Source organism: Argiope bruennichi, chromosome 9, assembly GCF_947563725.1.
Source record: "Argiope bruennichi chromosome 9, qqArgBrue1.1, whole genome shotgun sequence".
NCBI classification, from domain to species: Eukaryota; Metazoa; Arthropoda; class Arachnida; order Araneae; family Araneidae; genus Argiope; species Argiope bruennichi.
The window spans coordinates 99,377,806-99,403,885 of NC_079159.1; the positions used below are offsets into that span (position 1 = coordinate 99,377,806).

Sequence of the window (26,080 nt, forward strand, 5' to 3'; positions counted from 1 at the left end):
GAACGAGCGAAAACGTCCAAGAAAATAATGTTATACTGTGAGATATTAAGTCTATTTCATTGTCCAATCATATTTTTTTTAATGAAATTATTAGGAACTGTTTAACTTTGAAAAACAGATAGTTGTTCAGAAATGGAATTGTCATCACTGAAAAGTTAATTTTTGAAATTATAAGATGATTTTAAAATATTTTTTATGCAAAGGTACATTCCGGTTTCATGACGGTAAAACTTAAAATCTATTTAATCGTCCTTCATTGCCTTTAAAGGGGTTGAGAGAATTTTAAAATAGTATAGATCTCTTAAAGAGTTAAAAAAATGCATGCCAAATATCGTGGAAATTTCGAAAATTCCAGGAAAATATGGAGTTCACGTCACACAATTTCTGCCTGTCATTTATTTACAAAATAAAGAAATATAAAAAGCGCATATATAAAATTTGTATTTTTTTCTCTATTAGTCATCTTTAAGGAAGATTTACGGTATTAATCCAAAATAATTCAAATGTAAAACAGAATGACAAGAATAGATGTTCAGTTAAATCTATAAAATTGTTTTGTAAGCTTATGCTAAGTCAGCAGCAATGAAGTTGAAAAAATATAACTAAATACTGAAGTTCTGAAATCAATCTCACTGAAATATTTAATGCATTGTATGCTTTCATTACATTAACACATAAAAAGTAATGTTCTTTTTTTATATATAAATATGCACAGTATTCATAAAAATTAAAGAAGATATAAAAGAATATTTATGTTTTTACAGGGATTCGTTTTGATCTCGTTCTGGTTTCCATTTTGGTGGGAAATGTTTATTCTTCCTGTTTATTCTATAAGACATGCCCTTGCGGCACCACCGGCAAGAACTATACGTAAGTAACGTTTGATAATTTTAGGTGCTAAAAAAAACAGGCACATAGGTATGCATTTTTATGATATGCGCAGAGATATGCGCCACATTTTTTAATCAACTTAAAACGATAGAAAACAGGAAAAAATTATAGACTTCATTTACAATGTGATATTGGTCTAAATAATTGATGATGCAGTTTTTACACAAAAAATTTAAATGAATGATAAGTTTTTCTAGTGCCAACATTTTATTTTAATCTTTATTATTCAGATACATATACATTTTCCCGACATGCTTTGTTTATTAATTTCGGGCCTACAATTGTAGCCACATGGGACGTGTGATATGCTGCAGTTTTGGAGTTAAAATTGAAATTTGTAATGAAATTTTCTCAAAACTTATTTAAGCAAATGGTAACTTCACTCAAATTAGTCTTTTCCCTTACGCCTTTAACCTTAATAAATCTAAATATTGCTGTTATGCATTATTACCAACTAATTACTATGATATATGATATGTCTATATTATCATAATGTAAACAGTTCACTTACAATTGAATTATTAAATGAATAATACAATGTTTTATTCATTGATTATGAACACTTCATTTAAGATGCATTGAACTTTAATTTTAAAAAAAAAATGCTCTTCTGAAATGTTGTGATTCTTATTTACAAAATTAAAGAAGTTTGAAACCACCTGTAAGATCTCATAAGATGCACAATACGGTCATTGCTCCCAACTACCAAGACCGATACCAATCAGTTTTAGAAGAAATATCAGATACCACAGACATTTATTCATCTCCCTTTGCCTCTCTTTACACTTTATCGCATTAAAAATACCAGTGATGTATAATGCAAATAATTTAAAAGCAGAACTATCCATTTTATATCTGTTTAACCATCAAAGCAATTCAATCTAAGATTAACATTTCCTTATTACATTTCCATGGGCATAATTTTAAGTATTAAGGAAAAACGTAATTTTCTCGATTCTAAAAGTTTCACTTGCTAAAACGTAACAGTCCTAAAAGGAAAAAAAAAATCAAGAACCATTCTATAAAATTTTTCTAGCCTAAATTTTGATTTTAATTTTTAAAAAAATGTAAAAATAAATAAATAAAATCATTAGGTTAATTAATCATTAAAACAAAATTTAAGTGCAAAATGTTTTTAAACACAAATTACCATACACTTAAACAATTTTTCATAATGATTTTGATTTTAAGGTGCAAAAATCAGTTTTGACCATATTGCGTTAGAAATACAATAATAATGAAGCTTTTAATTTTTTTTTTAAATAATGGTTTCGTTTTGTAATAAATAAATCATGGTTAAAAATAAACTCCGGCAAACTGGCGTAATTAGACGAAATCACTTTTCATGATGGTAAAAATGCTTAATTTAAAAGAAGCAAACAGTGAAAGAGAAAAAAATATTGTGCAAAACAGTAGCATATCAGACAAAAAGAACAGTGACGTTATGGCACATAGAGCTTTGAGATACTTCTAATTGTATACATCAAGCTAAATTTAATATGAAGCTGTTAGTCACCTATCTTTGAATGAAACAGAAGAAAAATAGCATCTGACATTCATTCCTCTAAACTGCTCAACATGTAATAATCAAATTTTTTCGGATACAAATAGAATTGGTATTTGTTATCAAAAATGTGTACTGGACTCGTAGAATGAGAACCTGAGTTAAGAAATTGAATACGGAGTGAGATTTGGTAGATTGATAGTATACCTTTCGGCGAGTCATTCTTAAAAGTATTAATAGACAATAGCCTGCTAGTCACAAGAAATTAACCTCCAAACTCTTGGCATATTTTATACATTAATAATTTACCATAGTCACACAATATACAAACAGGAGGCTTAGTAATATACTCGCTTTGTAACTGGAAAATCATGGCTCAATTTAGGATGCAAATTCTAAATTTCTTTTTGCAAAATTATTTGAAATTAAATTAACAGTTTTCTATTATTTTTAATTATTAAATTACTCATTTCTCATGCGTAAATTAATTTTTATTTACATAATAATCGAATTCAAATTAAATTTTTAAATATGAGTATGTACGAAATACACTTTTAGGATGAAACAATTACTATAATCGTAGGCATGTGATCTCAGCTATCATCAATATGTGCACGATAATTGCCATGTCACTACTCAGAAAGCTGCACTTAACGGCACACACTCAAGTTCCATACTTTTAGTGGTAATTTTCAGTTCTACTGAACCTTTCGCCGACTAAATTTGATCATTTCATATTTAGCCTCTTTAGAAGAATTTACGATGAATCTTGCTTGTTTTGTCTCTTCTATTGCAATCTAAGATACATAGCAAAAATAATACTGAAGTTATCATTCCATACACAGTCATCTACGTGAAAAATGTCACCCAATTGGAAAAACGACATTAAAATCATAGACTCTTTGTCATCTGACGCATCTCATATTTGAGAAGACTGGAATCAGCCTAATCCACTTAGAAATTATCAGAATACTGTACAAAGTACTCCAAAAGATCATTCAAAATCTTTAAGAATTGGTTAGGTGTAAAAAAAAAAAAGCCATACTTGTAGTAAAACATAGGTTTGTGTTGGTTTCTGGCGCAAGAGCCATGCTTGGCTATGCTGCGCCAATCAAATGGTTTATAAAACATTCATTTGTTAAAATACAGAGGTTTGTAAATCATTCATTTGTTAAAAACAGTATCAGGGGTGTAAAGTTAAAAAAAGAAAAGAAAAATGATGAAACAAACTCGATTAGAATCTTAAAATTTTTGACTACGATTCATAAAAATTCAATGCAAAGAAATTATTCATTTCATCTCTCATAATACAAAAGGAGAAAAAAGATGTCAAATGCAAGTAAAAAAGCCCATAGCTTTTAAAAAATTAAAAATATTTGGGTGGTATTTTACACCCACCAGGTCTTGTAATGTCAAAGACGCCGAGGTAAAAAAGCGAGCACGATAAGAATCAAAAACTGGGCATTCAATTAAAATATGACGAACAGTAAAATCAACTTTGCAACTGTTGCACATAGGTGTATTTTGGCCAAATATAAGATGCCTATGTGTGAAACGCGTATGCCCTATACGGAGACGAGTCAATTTAACATCCATCTCACGTATAGGATGAACAGGCCAAGAAACAATGTTCGTTTCAACAGAATGCAATTTATTTCTGATCTGCAGGTCCCACGATTTTTGCCAAACAGAAAAAAAATGATGATCAATAGACCTTTTGATGTCACAAAAGGGAAGTCCTATACTTAAAAAGGTCGTTGCAGATTTTGCGGTCAAATCTGCCTTCTCATTCCCGAAGATACCAACATGACTCGGAACCCAACAGAAATTTATTTGGAAGCCATCATTTTTCAAAACTCGCAAAGTGAATAAAATTTTAATCGCAACCGGATGCATCCGATTGTGATAATGTGAAAGTGTCTCCAAAGCACTCATGCTATCGGTATAGATGACAAAATGACGCTGACAGGATGATCCAATTTTCTGGAGGGCACAGAAAATTGCTACCAACTCAGCTGTAAAGACGGAGCAGCAATTATGAAGACGGTGGCTCAGTGTATCGGATGGAAGTATGATTCCACAACCGACATGATCATCTGATTTCGAGCCATCCGTGAAAATTGGGGCAAAAGTAGAATACTGATAGCGATGGTATAAAAAGATCTGCTGGAGAACAACAGTAGCTGTTGAGGACTTATCGAATCCAAGAAAAGGATTCAAATAAGAAAATTGCGGAATATCCCAGGGTGGGAAATTAAGGAAATCCACAGCTCTAACACGAATATCGTTAAGGTCCGAGTCATGAAGGAGTATTTTTGTTCTCTCCAAAAAGGGAAGCATGTTCGAAGGACGGGCATTATACAGTCGACGAAGACCAACTGGCAGTGACAATTGGCCTAAAGGATGTTTGAGAACAGATTTTGTTCGATAATAAAATATGGCAGATAATTTCTTACGCCTTAAACTTAGAGGAAGTTGATGGCATATAACGTATAGGCTTTCAACCGGAGAAGTACGGAATGCTCCTGAACAGATACGCAGAGCAGAATGGTGAATGGTATCCAGTCGCCTCAAAACTGATGGGCAGGCAGAACCATACACCATACAACCATAGTCAATTCGGGAAAGAATTACTGCTTGGTAAACACGGATTAAGGAGGTTCGATCGGCACCCCAAGATGTTTTCGAGAGCACTTTTAAAATGTTCAATGATTTCTCACACTTCTTCCGTAAATATAAGATATGCGGCAGGAAGGTGAGCTTCCGATCAAGAATCACTCCCAAAAACCGTACTTCGTTCACCACAGGGATTTGAGTATTTCGATTGATTGATTGATTGATTGAGTTTTATGGCGCAAGAGCCATGCTTGGCCATGCTGCGCCAATCTAATGGTAGAATTATAAAAATGTTTATAAAAGATACATTTATTAAAAAACAAGATCAGCGGTGTAAAGATAAAAACACATGCAAAAAGATGAAACAAATACAAATAGAGTCGAAACTATGATTCATTAGAAAGCAAAACAGAAGTAATTCATTTAATCTTTTATAGCACAAAAGGAGAAAAAAAATGCTAAATACAAGTGAAAAAACTTATAGCTTTTAAAAAATTAAAAATATTTGGGTGGTATTTTTCACCCACCAGGTCTTGCAATGTTAAAGATGCCGAAGTAAAAAAACGTGCACGATAAGAATTAAAAACAGGACATTCAATTAACACATGATGAACAGTAAAAGAAACTTTGCAACTGTTGCACTTAGGCGCATTTTCTCCAAATATGAGATGTTTATGGGTGAAGCGCGTATGCCCTATACGGAGACGAGTCAATTTGACATCCATCTCACGTATAGGATGAACAGGCCACAAAGCAATGTCCGTTTTAACAGAATGCAATTTATTTCCGATCTGCAGATCCCATAACTTTTGCCAGTTAAAAGAGAAGTGATGAACAATGGACCTTTTGACATCACAAAAGGGAAGAGCCATGCACAAAAATGTCGATGCAGATTTAGCAGCCAAGTCTGCCCTCTCATTTCCCAAGATGCCGACATGACTCGGAATCCAACAGAAAATTATTTGAAACCCATCATTCTGCAGCAATCGCAAAGTAAACAAAATTTTAATAGCAATCGGATGTGTCCGATTGTCGTAATGCGAAAGTGTCTCCAAAGCACTCATACTATCGGTGTAGATAATAAATTTACGCTGAGTAGAGGGTGAAATTTTCTGTAGAGCACAGCTAATTGCCACCAACTCAGCAGTAAAAACAGAGCAACAATTATGAAGACGGTGGCTCAGTGTATCAGATGGAAATATTATGCCACAGCCGACATGACCATCTGATTTCGAGCCATCCGTGAAAATTGGATGAAAGGAAGAATACTGATTGCGATGGTAGAAAAAAATCTGTTGGAAAACCACTGGAGCAGTTGAGAATTTATCGAATCCAATGAAAGGATTCAAGTAAGAAAACTGTGGGATATCCCAGGGTGGGATACTATAGACATCAACAGCTTTAACACGAATCGTGTTAAAGTCCGAGTCCTGAAGGAGCAATTTGGCTCTCTCACAAAATGGAAGGATGTGAGAAGGGCGGGCATTATAAAGTCGACGAAGACCTACTGGCAATGACATTTCGCTCAAAGGATGTTTCGGAACAGATTTCGTTCGAAAATAAAATGTGGCAGACAATTTCTGTCGCCTTAAAGAAAGGGGTAGTTGGTGACATATAATATATAGGCTTTCAACTGGAGATGTCCGGAACGCACCAGAGCAAATGCGCAATGCTGAATGATGGATGGTATCCAATCGCCGCAAAACAGATGAGCGGGCGGAACCATATACCATACATCCATAATCTATCCGAGAGAGAATGATTGCCTGATAAATACGGAGAAGGGAGGTTCGATCGGCACCCCAAGATGTTTTTGAGAGAACTTTTAGAATATTTAATGATTTCTCACACTTCTTCCGCAAATATAATATATGCGGAAGGAAGGTGAGTTTCTGATCGAAAATTACTCCCAAAAACCGTACTTCATTCACCACAGGAATTTGAATATTCTTAACTCGAATACATGGATCCTGGTGAACGTTTCTTTTCCGACAAAAGTGAATGCAGCTGCTTTTCTCTGGGGAGATAGTGTGGCCATTGTTATTGCACCAAGCTACCACTCTGTTTACTGCGTTTTGCAATTGTCGCTCTATTAGTGCCATGTTACTACCTTGGCATGAGATCTGCAGATCGTCAACATAAAGGGTTCCATTTACAGTTGAAGGCAAATGATTTAAAATTTGGCTAAGATGAATAATAAAAAGTGTGACACTGAGGACACTTCCTTGTGGAACTCCCTCAGCTTGAATAAAATTATTAGAATAAGAGTTACCAACTCGAACTCGAAAAGAACGTTGTGTTATAAAATTTTGTAAGAATATAGGCAAGTTACCTCTAAAACCTAAATTAAAAAGTGTGGAAAGTATGCCATAGCGCCAGGCACGGTCATACGCTTTCTCTATGTCAAAAAATATTGAAACATGGTGGTTCCTCCTAACAAATGCGTTGCGAATTTGGGTTTCCAATAGTATGAGGTTGTCAAAAGTAGACCGACCTCTACGGAAACCACTCTGCAACGGGGAGATGCATCCTTGTTTCTCTAACTCGAAAATTAGACGCATGTTGACCATACGCTCGAAGGTCTTACAAAGGCAATTTGTAAGAGCAATCGGCCTGTAGTTCAGAGGGACAGATGGTTCTTTGCCAGGTTTTAAGATAGGAATCACAACAGCTTCTCGCCATTGTGAAGGGTACTTCTGCTCAGTCCATATTCTGTTAAATAATATCAACAGATTGGAAAGGGAAATGGTATTCAAATGGCGAAGCATGTTATACGTGATTCCATCTGGTCCAGGGCAGGTATCATGAACCTGAGACAAAGCCATGTTTAGTTCATACATCCTGAATTCACAGTTATAGGGAAGGGCACTTCGGGCATTGAAGCGCAAAGGTAGCCGTTCCTTTCGATTCTTAATTGCCAAAAAATCAGGGCTGTAAGAATCGGTTGCGGAAACTTGCGCAAACGCTTGGCCAAGTATGTTAGCAATGTCCAATGGGCTCGAATACATCGTATTACCTGTTTTTATAACAGGAATAGAGTTTTCTTTATAGATCCCATTAGCAGCTTTTACCTTCTTCCATAAAAGTTTACTGGAGGTAGAGGATGTAATGGTTGAAACAAATTTAGTCCATGCTTCTCTCTGACTGCGGCGCCGAATACGGCGAGCTAGCGCTTTCGCTCTTTTAAAAGCAATCAAGTTCTCAGTCGTCGGGTACCTTCTAAATAGATTCCAGAGTTTTTTCTGTTTATTATGACTGTCGCGACAGGCTTCATTCCACCACGGTCTACGAAATTTTCTTAGACGTGGGGAAGTTTTTGGAATGGTAGCGTTAGCGGCGTTTATTATCGTGTCAATGACATTTTGTAAGGCTTTCGAAATGTCTGCATTACTGACCATGGCCTCATTGATAACTGCTAGTTGGGAAAATGTATTCCAATCTGCCCGCTGGAATAGGAAACGCGGAGGACAAATAGTCACACCGCCGCTATCAGCGTGGGAGATTATTAGGGGAAAGTGATCGCTATTGTGCAGATCATCCCCAACTGTCAAATTCAACAACGGTAGTAGTTCAGGCGTGCATATAGCTAGGTCAAGACAATGGAAGTTACGTGTGGGCGCATGGAAGTACGTTTGCTCATCATTATTGAGCAGACAGAGACAGTTATTAGCAATAAACTGTTCGATCTGCTGCCCTCGAGAGTTTGTACTATCCGAGCCCCAAAGAATACTATGTCCATTGAAATCGCCGAGTATAATAAATGGCTTAGGAAGCTGTCTCACTAAGGTATCAAGATCCAGTTGACGTATGATATCATGAGGCGGAAGATAAATACAGCAGACTGTGACCAAAGATCGTATATGGACCTGTACAGCCACAGCCTGAAGAGTGGTATGCAAACTGAGAGGTGTGCTCGGATAGAGGTTTGATGTGAAGATGCAGACACCCCCAGAACCATGAGATCCAGTGCCTGCATCTTTCCGGACACAGCTATATCCGCGTAATTTGATGGGAATGGTAGGCGTCAAGAGGGTCTCTTGAACACCAAAACAGATAGGATGAAACTGGTTAAAAATTGACTTGATATCCTGAAGTTTGGAACGAAGGCCGCGACAATTCCATGAGAGGAAGGTACCCATTAAGAACGTTTTTTTGAAGGAGAGTAATTAAAAGCCTTAGTTGGAGTTGCCTCAGATTCGCAACTCATCTCAAGTTCATCTTCATCCTCTGAGGGATGCAATTTAAAATCGGGGCTACTTATTTTGTCCCCAAAGATGGACGTTAAATCTTTGTGGACAATACCTTTCGTCGCCAGCCCTAGGGCGACTGAATTTCGTGAGGATGATTTTTTTAGTTTTACTGGGAGATCTACTTGAGAGAGACCACGTTTAGCCAGCTTTAATACTTGCGAGTTCTTTAGTTTTTTCTTTGGAGCTTTTCTTGAAGTCGATGGTTCTATTTTATGGATTTCTGGAATACTTTTAGAAGATTTATCAGAATCTGAATCCGATGTTTTTTCGGGAGTGTTAAATTTAACTGTTTTTTTCACACAGTTTTCACATTTGCAGTTTGTACAGAAGTTTTTTTGTGCAACTGAAGCATAGCTGATACCAGGAGTAGGTGTCTGAGTAAGAATCCTACGTCTGGCTTCGGGGTATGTTAAATTTTCCTTTATTTTGATAGTTGTGACCTGTTTCTCCAGTTCCCAGCGGGGGCAAGTTCTAGAATAAGAGGGATGGTCTCCGCCGCAGTTCACGCACTTTTCTTGTGCCGTGCACTGCTGGCTATCATGCCCTTTTTCAGCACAGCGGGCACAAGTGAGTGTCCCGCGGCAATTAACTTTCGAATGGCCAAAGCGCTGGCACTGGAAGCATCTTAATGGATATGGTATATACTGTCTGACTGGAAGTTTGATGTAACCGGCATATATATATTCTGGCAATTTAGGATTGTGGAATGTGAGTATGTAATGTTTGGTTGGGGAAAGTTGTCCATCACGTCGGATTTTTATTTGGCTGACTTGAGTTACGCCTTGCTTCTTCAACTCGGCAGATATCTCTTCTAAGGGAACATTAAATAGTTCTCCGCAGGTTATGACACCCTTGGAGAAATTCAGAGATGAATGAGGACTTACAGAAACAGGTATGTGTGCAATGGCTTTCAATTTTAAAAGATGGTTGGATTGCTTTTTGGAATCAGTTTCTATCAATAGATCTCCAGAACGCATTTTTTTTATAGATTTAACCTCACCGATGGTTGCAGAGATAGCCTTTTCAACGAGAAACGGAGAAACGTTATGGAAAGTTTCTTTTTCTGATATTCTTTTTATTACAAAATATTTATCAAACTGTTCGAGATTAAAAATAGATTTAGGTAGTTTTTGCCCACTGAAGGGAGATTTTTTGCGGGAGCCCATACGATATGAAATAAGATTCAGGCCCGACGGCACCGCCCACCACGGAGCCCAACAAGGGAAGGCAGCCACCGGCTCTGGCCATTCCCAGCCTCGGCACTTACCTTGGTGCTAGCCGGAACCTATACGCTCGGAGTTACCCCCGGGGACAGTGACCACCCTTAACGCCAAGCCCAAGGAGTAACCCCTTTGCTTGATCCCTAGCAAACTAGCCACTCAGGTGACTAGGTACCAGCCGATTGATACACCGGGGACCACAGTGCACCACCCGTCTTTCTAATGGGTCGCCACGCACGGCCAACACGTGGGGTTTTGGCTGTCCATGAGAAGCAAGAAGCAAACAGAACGGCGACAGCTTCTCATGGAGAGCTCCCTCGCTTGCCGTCGAGGGAAGGAAAGACATAGCAGAAAGCAGAAGGCGTAGAGGAGAGCGAACTGAAAGGGAGTAAAGATCCCTGGGTACCTCGGGATTGGGACACCCGTACTCACCTAAAGAAGGTGAGCCCCTGAGGGGTTGAGTATTTCGAATATGTATATTCGGATCAAGGTGAAGCTTTCGTTTCCGGCAAAAGTGGACACATCGGCTCTTCTCCGGAGAGATAGTATGCCCATTGTTATCGCACCAAGATACTAATTTATCTACTGCAGTTTGTAAATGTTGTTCAATTACATTCATATCGCTATCTTGGCATGATATCTGCAGATCGTCAACATAAAGGCTGGCATGTACAGATGAAGGTAAGCTTGTTAAAATTTGACTAAGATGAACGATAAAAAGCGTGACACTGAGGACACTTCCCTGCGGAACTCCCTCAGCTTGAATAAAAGAATCGGAATAAAAGTTGCCTACACGAACTCTGAAAGTCCGATGAGATAAAAAGTTCTGTAAAAACATAGGTAGGTTTCCCCTAAAACCGCAGTTAAAAAGTGTTGAAAGTATTCCAAAGCGCCAAGCACGGTCATAGGCCTTTTCTATATCAAAAAATATGGACACAAGGTGATTCCTCTTAACAAAAGCGTTACGGATCTGGGTTTCCAGTAAAATGAGATTGTCGAAGGTGGAACGACCTCTCCGGAAACCACTCTGCAACGGCGAGATACATCCTTGTTTCTCCAATTCAAAGATAAGACGAGCGTTGACCATGCGCTCAAAGGTTTTACAAATGCAACTTGTTAGAGCAATTGGCCTGTAGCTCAGAGGATTGGAAGATTCCTTGTCAGGTTTCAGGATTGGAATCACAATAGCTTCACGCCATTGTGATGGGTACTTCTGCTCCGTCCAGATTCTATTAAATAAAAATAGTAGGTTGGAAAGCGAGTTTTCATTCAAATGGCGAAGCATACTATATGTGATTCCATCTGGCCCAGGACTTGTATCACGGGCTTGAGACAAGGCGGCTTTTAATTCAAACATCCTAAACTCACAGTTGTATGAGTAGGAACTTCGGTCATTAAAATTCAATGATAACCGTTCCGCTGGATTCTTAATTGCCAGAAATTCAGGACTATAAGAATCCATAGCGGAAACCTGTGCGAATGTATGACCAAGAATATTGGCTATGTCTAATGGGAAAGAGTGCATCTCAGTTCCGGTTTTTAAAACAGGGATGGATGATTCACTATAAATCCCATTAGCAGCCTTTACTTTCCTCCATAAATGTTTACTGGAAGTAGAAGATGTGATTGATGATATAAATTTTATCCACGATTCTCTTTGACTACGTCGGCGAATGCGGCGAGCAAGCACTTTGGCTCTTTTGAAAGCGACAAGATTCTCTGTTGTTGGGTATCGTCTAAAAATATTCCATAGTTTCTTTTGATTCTTATGGCTGTCGTGGCATTCTTTATTCCACCACGGTTTGTAAGACTTCCTTAGACGCGAGGAAGATTTTGGTATGGTGGTATTAGCGGCTTTTATAAGTGTTTGAATGACATGTTGAACTGCTTCTGTGATGTCTGAAATACTGACCATAGCCTGTGAGATGTCTGCTGAGTACATAAACATATCCCAGTTTGCTCGATGGAATAAAAAACGTGGAGGACGAAGGGTCTTATTTCCACCTTCAGCATATGAGACAATAACTGGAAAATGATCACTATTGTATAGATCATTACTGACTGAAAATTTAAGCAACGGCAAGAGTTCAGGAGAACATATGGCCAGATCAAGTGTATGGAAGCTACGTGTGGGTTCATGGAAGTACGTTCTCTGTTCAGTATTGAGCAGGCAGAGACAGTTGTTAGAAATAAACTGCTCAATTTTCCGCCCTCGAGAGTTTGTACTTTCTGAACCCCACAATGTACTATGTCCGTTAAAGTCGCCCAGTAAGAGAAATGGTGAGGGAAGCTGGTCTACTAGGTTATCAAGATCTTGCTGACATATAACTGCATGAGGTGGTAAGTAAAGACAGCAGACTGTGACTAATGTCCGTACATGAACTTGTACAGCCACAGCCTGTAGAGATGTATGTAGAGTTAGAGGTGTGCTCGGATAAAGGTTAGAAGTGAAAATACAGACACCTCCAAAACTGTGAGATTCTGTGTCTGCATCTTTCCGAACACAGCTGTAACCGCGCAGTTTAATAGGAATGTTTGGTGCCAAAAAGGTTTCTTGAACACCAAGACAAACGGGATGAAATTTATTAATGATGGACTTGATGTCAGGAAGTTTGGACCGAATGCCACGACAATTCCATGAAAGGAAGGTACCCATTAAGAAATTTTTGTATTAACAGAAAAGTCACTATCAGTTGTTTGAGTTGGCGAAACATCGCAACTCATTTCCAATTCATCGTCATCCCCTTCAGATGGATGAAGCTCAATGATATCGGGACTTTTGGGTGCGCCACCAAAAATGGATTTGAAATCCTTATGGGCGATACCCTGCGTCGCCAGCCCCAGTGCGACGGAGTTCTGTGTTTTTGATAATTTTAATTTTGAAGCCAACTGTGTCGATGAAGAGCCACGTTTCGCAAGCTTTAATTTCAGTGAATTTTGAGATTTCGAATTAGATTTGGATTTGACTGGTTTGACGTTGTCAGGGATATTTTTTACAGTAGGTTCAATTTCAGATTCAGAGGATTTATCTGTATTTTTGTTTTCGGTGGAGTATTTAACACAATTTTTACAGGAACAATTTGCACAAAACGGTTTTTTTGTTACAGATGCATATGTTAAGCCGGGTGTGGGTGTTTGAGCTAGAACTTTTTTTCTAGCTTCAGGATAGGATAAATTTTCTTTAGTTTTAATTGCTGTTATTTGTTTTTCTAGTTGCCAGCGCTCACAATTTCTGGAAAATGAAGCATGATTGCCTCCGCAGTTTACACACTTTTCTGGTGAGCAACACTGCTGGCTATCATGGCCCTTTTCTGCACAACGGGCGCAAGTGAGGGTCCCGCGGCAGTTTGTTTTCGAATGACCAAAACGCTGGCATTGAAAACATCGTAAAGGATTTGGGATATATTGTCGTACGGGTAATTTTATATAGCCTGCGTATAAAAATTCTGGTAATTTCGGACTATGAAAGGTAATAATAAAATGTTTTGTAGGGAGAAGTTGCCCATCCCTGCGAATATTAATTTGGCGTACATTTGTAACTCCTTGTGGCTTGAGTTCCATGGTAATTTCCTCTAGAGGAACGTTAAACAGCTCTCCACATGTAATTACACCCCTTGAATAGTTAAGTGACATGTGGGAGCTTACAGTGACAGGTATTGTTGCCAAAGCTTTTAATTTTATGATTTGCTGGGCTTGCTTTTTCGAGCAGACTTCCACCAGCAAATCACCTGAACGCATTTTGCGGATGGATTGAACTTCACCGACAACTGCTGCTATTGCTTTTTGAACGAGAAAAGGCGAAACATTATTAAAAGTTTCTTGCTTATCAGACACTCTTTTTATAACGAAATAAGTATCAAATGGAGTAGGAGATGAAAAATGTATTTGTTTTCGATGCCCACTGAAGGGAGATTTCTTGGAGGAGCCCATGCGATATTAGAGATGATTCGGGTCCGACGGCACCGCCCACCACGGAGCCCAACAAGGGATGGCAGCCACCGGCTCTAGACGTCTAGCCTCGGCACTTACCATAGTGCTAATCGGTTACCTATACGCTCGGAGTTACCCCCGGGGACAGTGACCACCCTTAACGCCAAGCCCAAGGAGTAACCCCTTCGCTTGATCCCTAGCAGACTAGCCACTCAGGTGACTAGCTACCAGCCGATTGATGCACAGGGGACCACAGTGCACCACCCGTCTTTCAAATGGGTCGCCACGCACGGCCAACACGTGGGACATTGGCTGTCCATGAGAAGCAAGAAGCAAACAGAGCGGCGACAGCTTCTCATGGAGAGCTCCCTCGCTTGCCGTCGAGGGAAGGAAAGACACAGCAGAAAGCAGAAGGCGTAGGGGAGAGCGAACTGAAAGGGAGTATAGATCCCTGGGTACCTCGGGATTGGGACACCCGTACTCACCTATAGTAGGTGAGCCCCTGAGGGGTGTAGTAAAACATAGAGGCGATCACTGTAGGTTGTTGTTGTTCCAGTTTATTGGCACAAGGGCCACATATGGTCATGCTGCGCCAAACATGTGGTTAGAGCTGTGAATAAACGGTAAAATTTTAAATATCATTATTGAAAAATGGTCTTAAAAGCATAAAATCCAGTATAACAAAAAACAGAACAAATGTAACAAAAGCTAAAAAATTTCAAATGCGAGGGTAAAAACCAATGGTCTTCAAATATTTAAAAAGGTTGCAATGAGGACGTTCTCCCACCAAGTCACAAATATGTGGTGACTATATCGTAATCGATGGTGATTAAAAGAATGGCATTCGGTTAAAATATGGATGACCGTATAAACAACATTGCATGATGTGCATAAAGGACATCTTTCACCTAACAAAAGATGTTTATGAGTGAATCGGGTGTGGCCGATGCGGAGTCGAGTCAATTTGACATCGAGTTCACACACCGGAACAATTGGTCATGGTTTTATGTTGGGTTTAATATTATGTAATTTATTTGAGATTTGAAAATCCCAAAATGTTTGTCATTCTAGGCGTATGTAGCGATTACTGTAGGTATGGTATGGTATGGTTAGGTTTAGTGGCGCAAAAGCCATATTTGGCCATGCTGCGCCAAACACATGACTTATCTTGATTTACATTGTTCCAACTAAGACACACACACACATAAGAAAAAATTAAAAAACAAACTCAAAGGAGCTTATCAATTCCAATGTCATATAAAAACAAAAACAAATTTGGATGGGAATTATCTCCCAGCAAGTCTTTTAATTCAATGTTATTTTTGCCGAAATGGTTTCGTCTAAATGTATTAAAACTAGGGCATTGCACCAAAATATGCTTAATGGTTAAAAGACAATGACAGGAGGAACATGTAGGCGCTGGTCCTGAGTTGAGAAGATGTTTGTGCGTTAATCTGGTGTGTCCGATTTTAAGACGATTTAATAAAATTGATTGCCTTCGGCTTAAATTATTATTTTTTGTAGATCTTACCAAGGGCTGAACTTCGTGTAGCTTATTTTTATCTTGCTGGTCCCAAACATTTTGCCATCTTTTCGCAAGCTGATTTTTTATAGCTTGCAAAGCATCATTTAAAGGAACAAAATTTTCAATTAATGCTGTACACCTTCTTGCAGCATTATCTACTCTTTCATTTCCCTGAATTCCCGAGTGCCCAGGAATCCAACAAAATATTATCTGTATACCCTTCTCTGATAAATAAAGATAATATTCTGCACATTTCACCACTATTGGGTGACTTGAAGGAGAAACATTTTTGAGAGCTTCGATTGCACTTTTGGAGTCTGTGTATAAAATATTTCTTTTATAACCCTTTTCTGCTATTTTTATCAGAGCCCTGTATATAGCGTAAATTTCCGATGTGAAAACGGAGCAAAAACTGTGCAATTTTTCTGAGAATATCTCATGCCTTAGCATTACAGCCGCACCCACATTGTTACCAGCTTTGGATCCATCTGTAAAAACAGCTTCATAATTAGAAAATTGTTGTCTGTGAGCGTTAAAAATGGACTGATAAATGAAATTTAATGTTGTCGGCTTACGCCATTTTTCAAAAGCATCAATAAAATTTATAATTGTATTTTTCCATGGAGGAATTTCGTACGATTTATTTAGGACTGGGAAGTCTTCTATTCCTAGATCTCTGAAAATTTGCCCGATCCTGAAACCAAAAGTGGGAGTGAATGATGATCTCAATGCGAATAATGAACTATAGATGGGATTTATGACTTTATAATGTAATGGATGAGAATCGTCACTTTTTATTCTTAAAAACAAATTAAGTGCTAACATGTTCCGTCGATGTTCTAAAGGAGGCTCGTTGCAAGCAACATTCAAACTCATAACTGGGGAAGTTCTAAATGCACCTATTGACAGTCGGAGACTCTGATTATGTATAGTATCGAGTGGTCGTAACGTAGATTTCGAGGCAGATCCATAAATAGCACTACCATAATCAATTTTTGAACGTATTAATGCTGTATAGATCTTGAGTAAGCAGCCGCTTTCTGCCCCGTACCATAAGTTGGAGAGTATTTTCATTATATTCATGGAAAGCGTGCATTTCCTTTTAAGATAATCAATGTGTGGTTTAAAGGTAAGTTTTGAATCCAGAATCATACCTAAAAACTTTATTTCAGAAACAAAGGGGATCAGTTGGTTATTCAATTTAAGTTTCGGATCTGGGTGCAATCCTCGTCTTCTGCAGAAATGAATTGCAGCAGATTTTTGAGAAGAGATAGTAAAGCCATTAATTTTTCCCCATTCACAAATGTTATTAATCGCTTCTTGTAGCTTTTCCCTAATTAAACCCATGTCTTCACTTGAACAATGTATCTGGAAGTCGTCAACATACAATGGTTTGGTTGGTTGAGTTGCGTTTTATGGCGCAAGAGCCATATTTGACTAAACTGCGCCAAACACTAGATATGTACATTCTTCATATTTTGTGATAATAACCAGTTCAGTAAAAGGAAATTTTAAAGTTTAAAGAAAAGAACTTAAATGAGATTATAAAAATTTACATCTCTAAGGAACTTAAAAAGGTTTGGATGGGGATTTTCTCCAATCAGTTGGCTTAAGGTAACGTTATTTGTTCCAAATCGGTTGAGTCTATATGTATTAAAATTTTGACACTCTATTAAAATATGCCGCACTGAAAGAATGCATTGACAATGAGAGCAAATAGGTGCAGGCTCTGAACAAAGCAAATGCTTGTGCGTAATTTTTATATGACCGATTCTAAGGCGAGTCAATATTACATCTTGTTTCCTGCTTAAATTAGATGTGTTAATGCGACCGATAAAAGGCCAAAACGCGTGTAATTTATTTGTGAGCTGCTCGTCCCAATTTCTTTGCCATTTTTTATTGATCAAATTCCTAACAGCTTGTAAAGAATCTTTCAGTGGGACAAAGTTTTCCACCGTGAGTGTAGCCGTTTTAGATGCCTGGTCAGCTACCTCATTACCCACAATACCCACATGGCCAGGAATCCAACAAAAAGCAATATACAGACCTTTATTGGTTAAATATTTGTACATTTCTGCACATTTAAGAACCAGAGGATGACTAAGAGGATTGACATTCTTCAGAGCATCGATTGCACTTTTTGAATCTGTATATAAAATAAATTTCCCTCCGAAATAATTCAGTTTAAGTAAAGCTAAATATATACCATATATCTCTGAGGTAAATACTGAGCAAAACTGGTGTAATCTTTCCGATATAGTAACATCTCCCATCACAACTGCTGCTCCAACATGATCTTCATTTTTAGAGCCATCAGTAAACACAGGCTCATAGTTTGAAAAGCGATCTCTGTGATCGTAAAATAAATTTTTGTACATGATTTCAGGTGTTGTTGATTTCAGCAAGTGTTCAAATTCGTTAATAAAATTTATATTTAATTCCTCCCAAGGTGGAAGTTCATCACTTTTCTCCAAGATTGGAAAATCGGTAACGTTAAAATTCCTCAAAATGTCCCCAACTCTGAAGCCGAATGAAGGAATGAACGAACGCTTTAGCGCAAATAATGACCCATATATAGGATTAAGGACTTTATAATGCATCGGGTGAGATGAATCGCTTTTAATTTTAAAAAAAGCATTGAGAGTAAGCCTCTCCCGTCTCAACTCTAATGAAGGTTCGTTGCTCATTACATAAATACTTTGAATCGGGGATGTTCTAAATGCTCCCAGACACAGCCGGAGGCCCTGATGATGTACAGTATCAAGAGCGTTCAGGGTAGATTTTGCAGCCGAGCCATAAATAACGCATCCATAATCGAGTTTTGAACGTATAAGAGCTTTATAAACTCTCATCATAGCAGTGCTTTCGGCTCCATATGATGTTCCCGAAAGTATTTTAATAAGATTTAGAGATTGAATGCACTTTCTTTTTAAGTAATTTATATGAGATTTGAAAGTCAGCTTAGAGTCAAGTATCAGTCCTAAATATTTTGCTTCCTTTACGATAGGAATTGTGCAATCATTCAGTAAAATTTTTGGATCCAAATGGAGTCCACGTCTTCTGCAAAAATGTACGCCATTTATCTTTTGAGTTGAAATCTGGAATCCATTTTCTCTGCTCCATTGACTGATATTATTCACCGCCTCTTGCAATTTCTTTTCAATATAGACCATATCTGTGCCGGAGCAGTGAATTGCAAGATCATCTACAAAAAGAGAGCCTTTCACGCACGTTGGTAATTGCTTCATGACTCCATTTATTTTAACAATGAATAGGATAACACTAAGAACGCTACCCTGAGGAACACCCTCCTCTTGATAAAAGTTGCGAGATAAAATATTTCCTATTCGGACTTGAAACGTTCTTGTCTTTAAAAAGTTCTTAATAAAAATTGGGAGATTGCCTCTAAAACCAATTTCATAGAGGTCTTTTAAAATTCCGTATCGCCATGTTTTATCATATGCCTTCTCCATGTCAAACAGAATTGAAACAAGGTGTTTTTTACTAACGAAGGCCTCTCGTATAGAAGTTTCTAGTTGCAAAATACTATCCACTGTTCCTCTACCGACTCGGAAACCAGATTGAAAAGGCGACAACCATTTCTTTTTTTCCAGAACATGTATAAGTCTAGAGTTTACCATCCTTTCCAATACCTTGCAGAGACAGCTAGTGAGAGCTATAGGTCGATAACTGCTAGGAGTTTTAGCGTCTTTCCCAGGTTTTAAAACAGGGATTACCATGGCTCTTCTCCAAGAATTGGGGAACTTATGTTCTTTCCATATTCTATTAAATAAAATTAAAAGGTTATGCATGGAGGTCTCAGTTAGATGAGTGAGCATGAGGAGATTGATCTTATCAGGACCAGCGGAAGTAGCATGCGATCTACTCAAAGCGCGTTTGAGTTCATTAAGATAAAAATCAGAATTATATTCTTCGTCTGTAACGGTATTAAAATTTATACCTTGTCTTTCTTCATTTGTCTTGAATAAAATAAAATCTGGCGAATATGAATTCGCACTAGAAACAGCAGCAAAAGTTTCTCCTAATGTGTTCGCAATCTCTTTAATATCTGTTACGACTTGTCCATTGTAATTCAAAAAGGATACTACTGGGCTATCATATCTACCAGATAGTTTTCTTATCTTGTCCCACAGCTTTTTTGATGATATTTGATTATTTATGGAGTTAATGAAATTTTGCCAAGATTTCCTTTTACTTACGCGTTTGACTCTTCTAAAATTTGCACCAGCCAATTTAAAAGCAATTAGGTTAGATGTGGTCGGATAGCGTCGAAAGTTTCCCCAAGCTTTCTTTAGTTCTTTCATAGTAATTCGGCATTCTTCATTCCACCAGGGTTTCCATATTTTTGGTGTTTTCCCTGATGTTTTAGGAATAGTTATATCTGCTGCTTGAATAATTAAATTTGTAACTTTGTCGACTGCGTCTTCTATGCTATAGTCTTGTACCATTTCCAATGTTATTGTAGCAAGTTGTGAAAATAGTGTCCAGTTTGCTTTCTGAAATATGAATTTCTTCGGTCTTTCAGGATACCTAATGTCATCATCTATGTAATTTAATATGATCGGGAAATGATCACTGTTATACAGGTCGTCTTCTGTATTGAAATTCCATTTGATGACTAAAGAAGGGGAGCAAAGAGCTAAATCAAGTGTGTGGAACGTCCGACTTGGTTGATGAAAATATGTTTGGTTATTATTATTTAATAAACAGATACAGTGGTCATCAATTAGAGTTTCTATTTGTTTCCCTCTTATATTAATATCTGGACTGCCCCATATTGGGTTATGGCCGTTGAGATCCCCAAGAAGAAAGAACGGTTCAGGTAATTGATCTATTAATTCATCTAATTCCTGTTGAGTGCAAATATAATTAGGTGGGAGGTAAATAAAACAAACAGTAACAAGGACATCAATCTGCAGCTGAATTGCCAATGCTTGTATCTCGCCATTTAATGGTATCTGTATAAAGGGAAAATCTTTTGAGATTAGAATTGCTACACCAGCTGAAGCTCTTGCGCCTTGAGTGTAATCTTTCCTTATTATGTTGTAATATTTAATTTTAATAACATCGTCAGGAGAAAGACAAGTTTCCTGTAATCCGAGGCAAATGGGCTGGTATTTATTTAAAAGCGATTTAATATCATCAAAGTGGGACTTTAAACCACGGCAATTCCACGAAATAAGTTTAAGTGCCATAAAAGCTTATTTTTCCTTTGATGTATTTAAAGTCTCTTCGACCCCGTCAGTGAACATCACGTCATCATCAGATGGGTGAATTTTAAAATCATCAGTATCGTCATCTTCGTCAATTCTTGATTGTTTTAAAAAATCTTGTTTAGTAAGTGTACGTTTTTTAATGGAATCTCTTATTTTTCCGTCCAAGTTATTTTTCATTGTCTGTATTCGAGACTTCCTCATAGCTTTTGTTTCTTTGAAAAGTTTTAACGTTCTTTTGGGTGTTTCTACTTTTTTATTGTTGGTTGTAGGTATACGAGATGTTTTGTTATGAGTAATGTTACCACTGTTTAATTGAATAGTGGGTGGTATTTTTAAGGCATTGTCATTTAGATTTAATAAGTTAGTTTCCTTTTGGTTTTTTTGGTCATTTACTTTAGATATATTTGGAGGTCTAGTTTTGTTTTGTATTATTTCTTTTCCAGGATCATTGGATCTATTGTGATTAGCTTAATATTGTCTAGATGAAGGCATTGGGTTATTATCAGATGATATTTCTGTTTGTGGTGCTGTTTTATTTGAACAATACGGGCAGGTTTTGACCGCAGAAGAATATGACACTCCAATAGTCGGTGTCCTGGAAATTACAATTTTTCGTGCTTCGGCGAAAGAAATATCTTTATTGACTTTTATTGTTTGAATTTCCTTTTCTTCGATCCATCTAGGGCATTTCCGAGTATAAGATGGATGGTCACCTTTGCAATTAATACATTTCGGGATAGAGGAGCAGGATTTACTGTTGTGCCCAATTTCCGAGCACCGGCCACACGTTTCTTTGCCGCGGCAGGCTGCCATAGAATGCCCGAATCTTTGGCACTTAAAGCATCTTAATGGATTGGGTATATATTTCTTAACGGGGCAGTTTATGTAGGCTATACGAACAGATTTTGGAGGTGTAGGGATATTGAAAGTCAGTATTAGATGTTTAGTTGGAATTATCTGGTTATCACGTTTAATAGATATTCTCTTTACTGATGTTACGTTTTGATCCTGCAAGCATTCGAGAATTTCTTCTTCAGAGTCTGATTGAAATTCAGATTCGGATATTACACCTCGAGAGTTATTTAAAGATTTATGAGGAGTGACAGTGACTGCATGTTCTCCGATCGATTTCAATGATTTTAATAATTGTGTTTGCTCCAAGGATTTAAGTTCAATGAGGATGTCACCAATTTTTGTTTTTTTAATAGATTCAACTTCACCAATCATTCCCAAAATGGACTTATGGATCAAAATAGGAGAAACAGTTTTAAAATTACCTTCAATTTTTTTAATAACGAAAAATTTATCAAAATGCAAATGGTGCTCCAAAGGAGTGTTTGACGGACGCATGTCTCCGCCGGGACCGAAGTTTTGGGAACCCATAATTTTTATGCGATGTTCATTCCAGTACGCCCCCACCCACCATGGAGCCCAATAAAGGAAGGCAGTTGCCGGCTCTGGGCTTCTCCAGCCTCGGTACTTACCTTAGGGGTGGTACCGGAATATAGATCTACAAAGACTGCAGACCTAACCCTAGAGCAGTACTTCCTTGTTCCCATAGAAATATACCACCAGCCGATTGACAAGAGCGGGCTCACTCCTGCCGCCCGACTTACGGAGCAGCATGGGCCAAAGAGAACGCAAAGGGACCCCAGGATCCCACTTTGCCCCTAACGGGTCGCCATGCACGGCCAACACATGGGTTTAATGTAAAACTCAAATATCAAACAAAAACCAACATAAATAGGAATGAAATATCAATTCAAATGATACAAAAATGGAAATTAGAAAAATAAAAATAAGAGAAGGATCGCTAGGGAAACCCGGGGGCGCGACACCCGTATTTACCAAAGACGGTAAACCCCCTGAGAAAAGGAAAGATCCCTGGGTACCTCGGGCTTGGGACACCCGTACTCACCTAAAGAAGGTGAGCCCCTGAGGGGTCAACATACAATGATCCCTTAACGCCTGCCGGAAGATTTTTTATAATATTATTGATTTTTATGATAAATAAAATTACACTCAGGACGCTTCCCTGAGGAACGCCTTCGTCTTGATGGAAACTGTCCGACAGAATATTGCCCAATCGAACTTGAAAGTTTCTATTTCTTAAAAAGTTCTCGATAAAAAATGTCAAATTTCCACGGAGGCCGATTCTATATAAGTCCCGCAATATACCATATCTCCAAGTTCTATCGTAAGCCTTTTCCATATCAAACATTATCGAAACTAAATGTTTCTTGCTTACAAAAGCCTCTCTGATTGATGTTTCTAATTGTAAAATGTTGTCCAAAGTGCTCCTGCCTCGACGGAAACCGCTCTGAAAAGGAGATAACCAATTCTTTCTTTCTAGAATATATATTAATCGAGCATTTACCATTCTCTCCAAAATTTTGCATAAACAACAAGTAAGTGCTATGGGCCGGTAGTTGTTTGGATCTTTGGTGTCTTTCCCTGGTTTAGCGATCGGAATTACTATTGCTTTTCTCCACGAATTAGGAAAACAGTTTTTGTGCCAGATTCTATTATATAGTTGCAGGATGTTTTTTAAAGATTGTTCATTAAGATTGTTGATCATATAGAGATGAATATTATCAGGACCAGGAGAAGTAGCCCGAGATTTTTGCAATGCTCTTTTTAGTTCTATAAAACTGAAGTCAGAATTATATTCCTCGTGAGAGTTTGTATTAAAATCTAAATAAATTCTTTCTTCATTTAATTTGTAAAATATAAAATCCTGGGGGTAAGCTGCTTCACTAGACACTTTGGAGAATGCCTCACCCAATGTATTAGCTATTGCCTTAATGTCTGTAATAAGTTGTCCATTTGAATTTAAAAATGTCAAAGGAAATTCATTTTTAAAAAGGCCAGACATCTTTCTGACTTTATCCCATAATAGCTTGGAGCTAATCCGTCCCTTTATAGAATTAACAAATGCCATCCACGTGTTTCTCTGACTTCTCCGTCTGATTAATCTAGAATATGCTTTAGCTTGTTTAAAAACTATAAAATTGTTCGTAGTAGGATAACGTCGAAACCTGTTCCAGGCTTTGGCTTGTTTCCTCTCAGCAATTTTGCAGTCGTCATTCCACCATGGCTTCCAAAGTTTTGGTATCTTCCCAGATGACTTTGGAATTGCCGTATCCGCTGCTGCCAAAATCTTTTCTGTAATGATTTGGATAGCATCATCTATATTTTCCATAACCACCATATCTTGTGTAATAACTGCCTCCTGTGAAAAGAGAGCCCAGTTTGCTTTATCAAAAATGTATTTTCTTGGTTTTTCAGGATAAACGATATCATTACCTTTATATGATAAAATAATGGGAAAATGATCGCTATTATAAAGGTCCTCTGCGACAATAAAATCCCACTTAATTGCTAAAGGTGGAGAGCATAAAACTAGATCTAAAGTATGGAACGTGCGGCTTGGTATATGAAAATATGTGTAAGTTTTATCATTCAATAAACAGAGATCATGGTCTTCCATCAAAGCTTCAACTTGCTGCCCTTTTAAATTAAGATCTGTACTTCCCCAAATCGGGTTGTGTCCATTAAAGTCTCCCATTTGGATAAAAGGTTGAGGGAGTTGATTTATTAAATTATTAAGTTCATTTTGCGCTATGTTATCGTTCGGAGGTAAGTAAATACAACAAATTGTTTGTAAGGAACCTATATGAAGCTGAATTGCCACTGCTTGAATACGGGTATTTAAAGGTATTTCTCTGTACGGGAAGGCTTGGGAAATTAAAAGAGCCACACCACCCGACGCTCTAGAACCCTGGGTGTAATCTTTTCTAACTATATTATAATATTTGATTTTAGTGGACTGGTCTGGTGCAAGAAAAGTTTCTTGTAAACCAAGGCAAACGGGCTGGTATTTGTTTAAAATATTTTTTAAATCTTCCATATGAGAACGGAAACTTTGACAATTCCAACAAAGAATATTATTTGCCGTGTTTTTGCCTTAAGAAGTTATATTTTCTTCCCCGCTTGTCGACATTGCATCATCTTCAGATGGGTGAATCTTAATATCATATCTTTCATCATGGTCTCCATCGTATTTCGTTTGTTTTAATAATTCTTGCTTTGATATTGTGCGCTTTTTTATTGAATCTTTTATTTTATCATCTAAGTTTTTCTTCTGAAATTGTAATCTAGCTTTCCTCATAGCTTTCGTTTCTTTTGAGGTTTTCGGAAGTTTCTTTGGCTGTTCCTTTTTATCAGCTTTGGCAGTTGGTATGCGTGATGAAGAAATTTTGTTTAAACTGTTAGAGGATGATGATCTTCGTTCGTTGTTTAGTTTCAAAGGACTTGATTGACTTTGTTTGTTATTGCTATCTATTGTATATGTGCTTTTGGGACTTCCAGTTACAGATTTAGTTTCAGTGGATACGGAAAAATGGTCTTGTTTATGAGTTTCATGGTGTGTTTGAGTGGATGCTGAAACCATCACTCTTTTCACTGCAGTAGAGTAGGAGATGCCAATTCTAGGAGTTCGCTCCATTACAATTTTTCGGGCTTCTTTAAAAGAGAGGTTTTGTTTGGTTTTGATTGTTTGGATTTCTTTTTCCTGTTTCCAACGAGGGCAAGATTTAGAATACGCTGGATGGTCGTTTTTACAGTTTATACAGGAAGGAACATTTGAGCAAGTTTGACTATCATGGCCAGTCTCGGAGCATCGCGCGCATGTTTGAGTACTACGGCAAGCCTGAATTGTATGTCCAAACCTTTGGCATTTGAAGCAGCGCAAAGGATTTGGAATATAGGGCCGGACAGGACAATTGAGGTATGCTATTTTTACAGATTTAGGTATTGTCGGTAGATTGAAGGTAAGGATGAAATGTTTTGTTGGAATGAATTTCCCATCTCTTTTTATTTTGATCCTTTTTACTTCGGTAACATTT

General features: G+C 37.6%; 1 protein-coding gene across 5 annotated transcripts in view; it reads left to right on the top strand.

Moving 5' to 3' along the window:
- Window positions 1-26,080, top strand: part of LOC129984683 (P-selectin-like) — a 100,328-nt gene that overhangs the window by 3,585 nt on the left and 70,663 nt on the right. For all 5 annotated transcript variants that reach the window (XM_056094617.1, XM_056094616.1, XM_056094620.1 and 2 more), the window contains exon 2: window positions 765-870. In XM_056094617.1, the coding sequence (XP_055950592.1) occupies window positions 765-870 (106 nt within the window). The remainder of the gene's footprint in view (window positions 1-764; window positions 871-26,080) is intronic.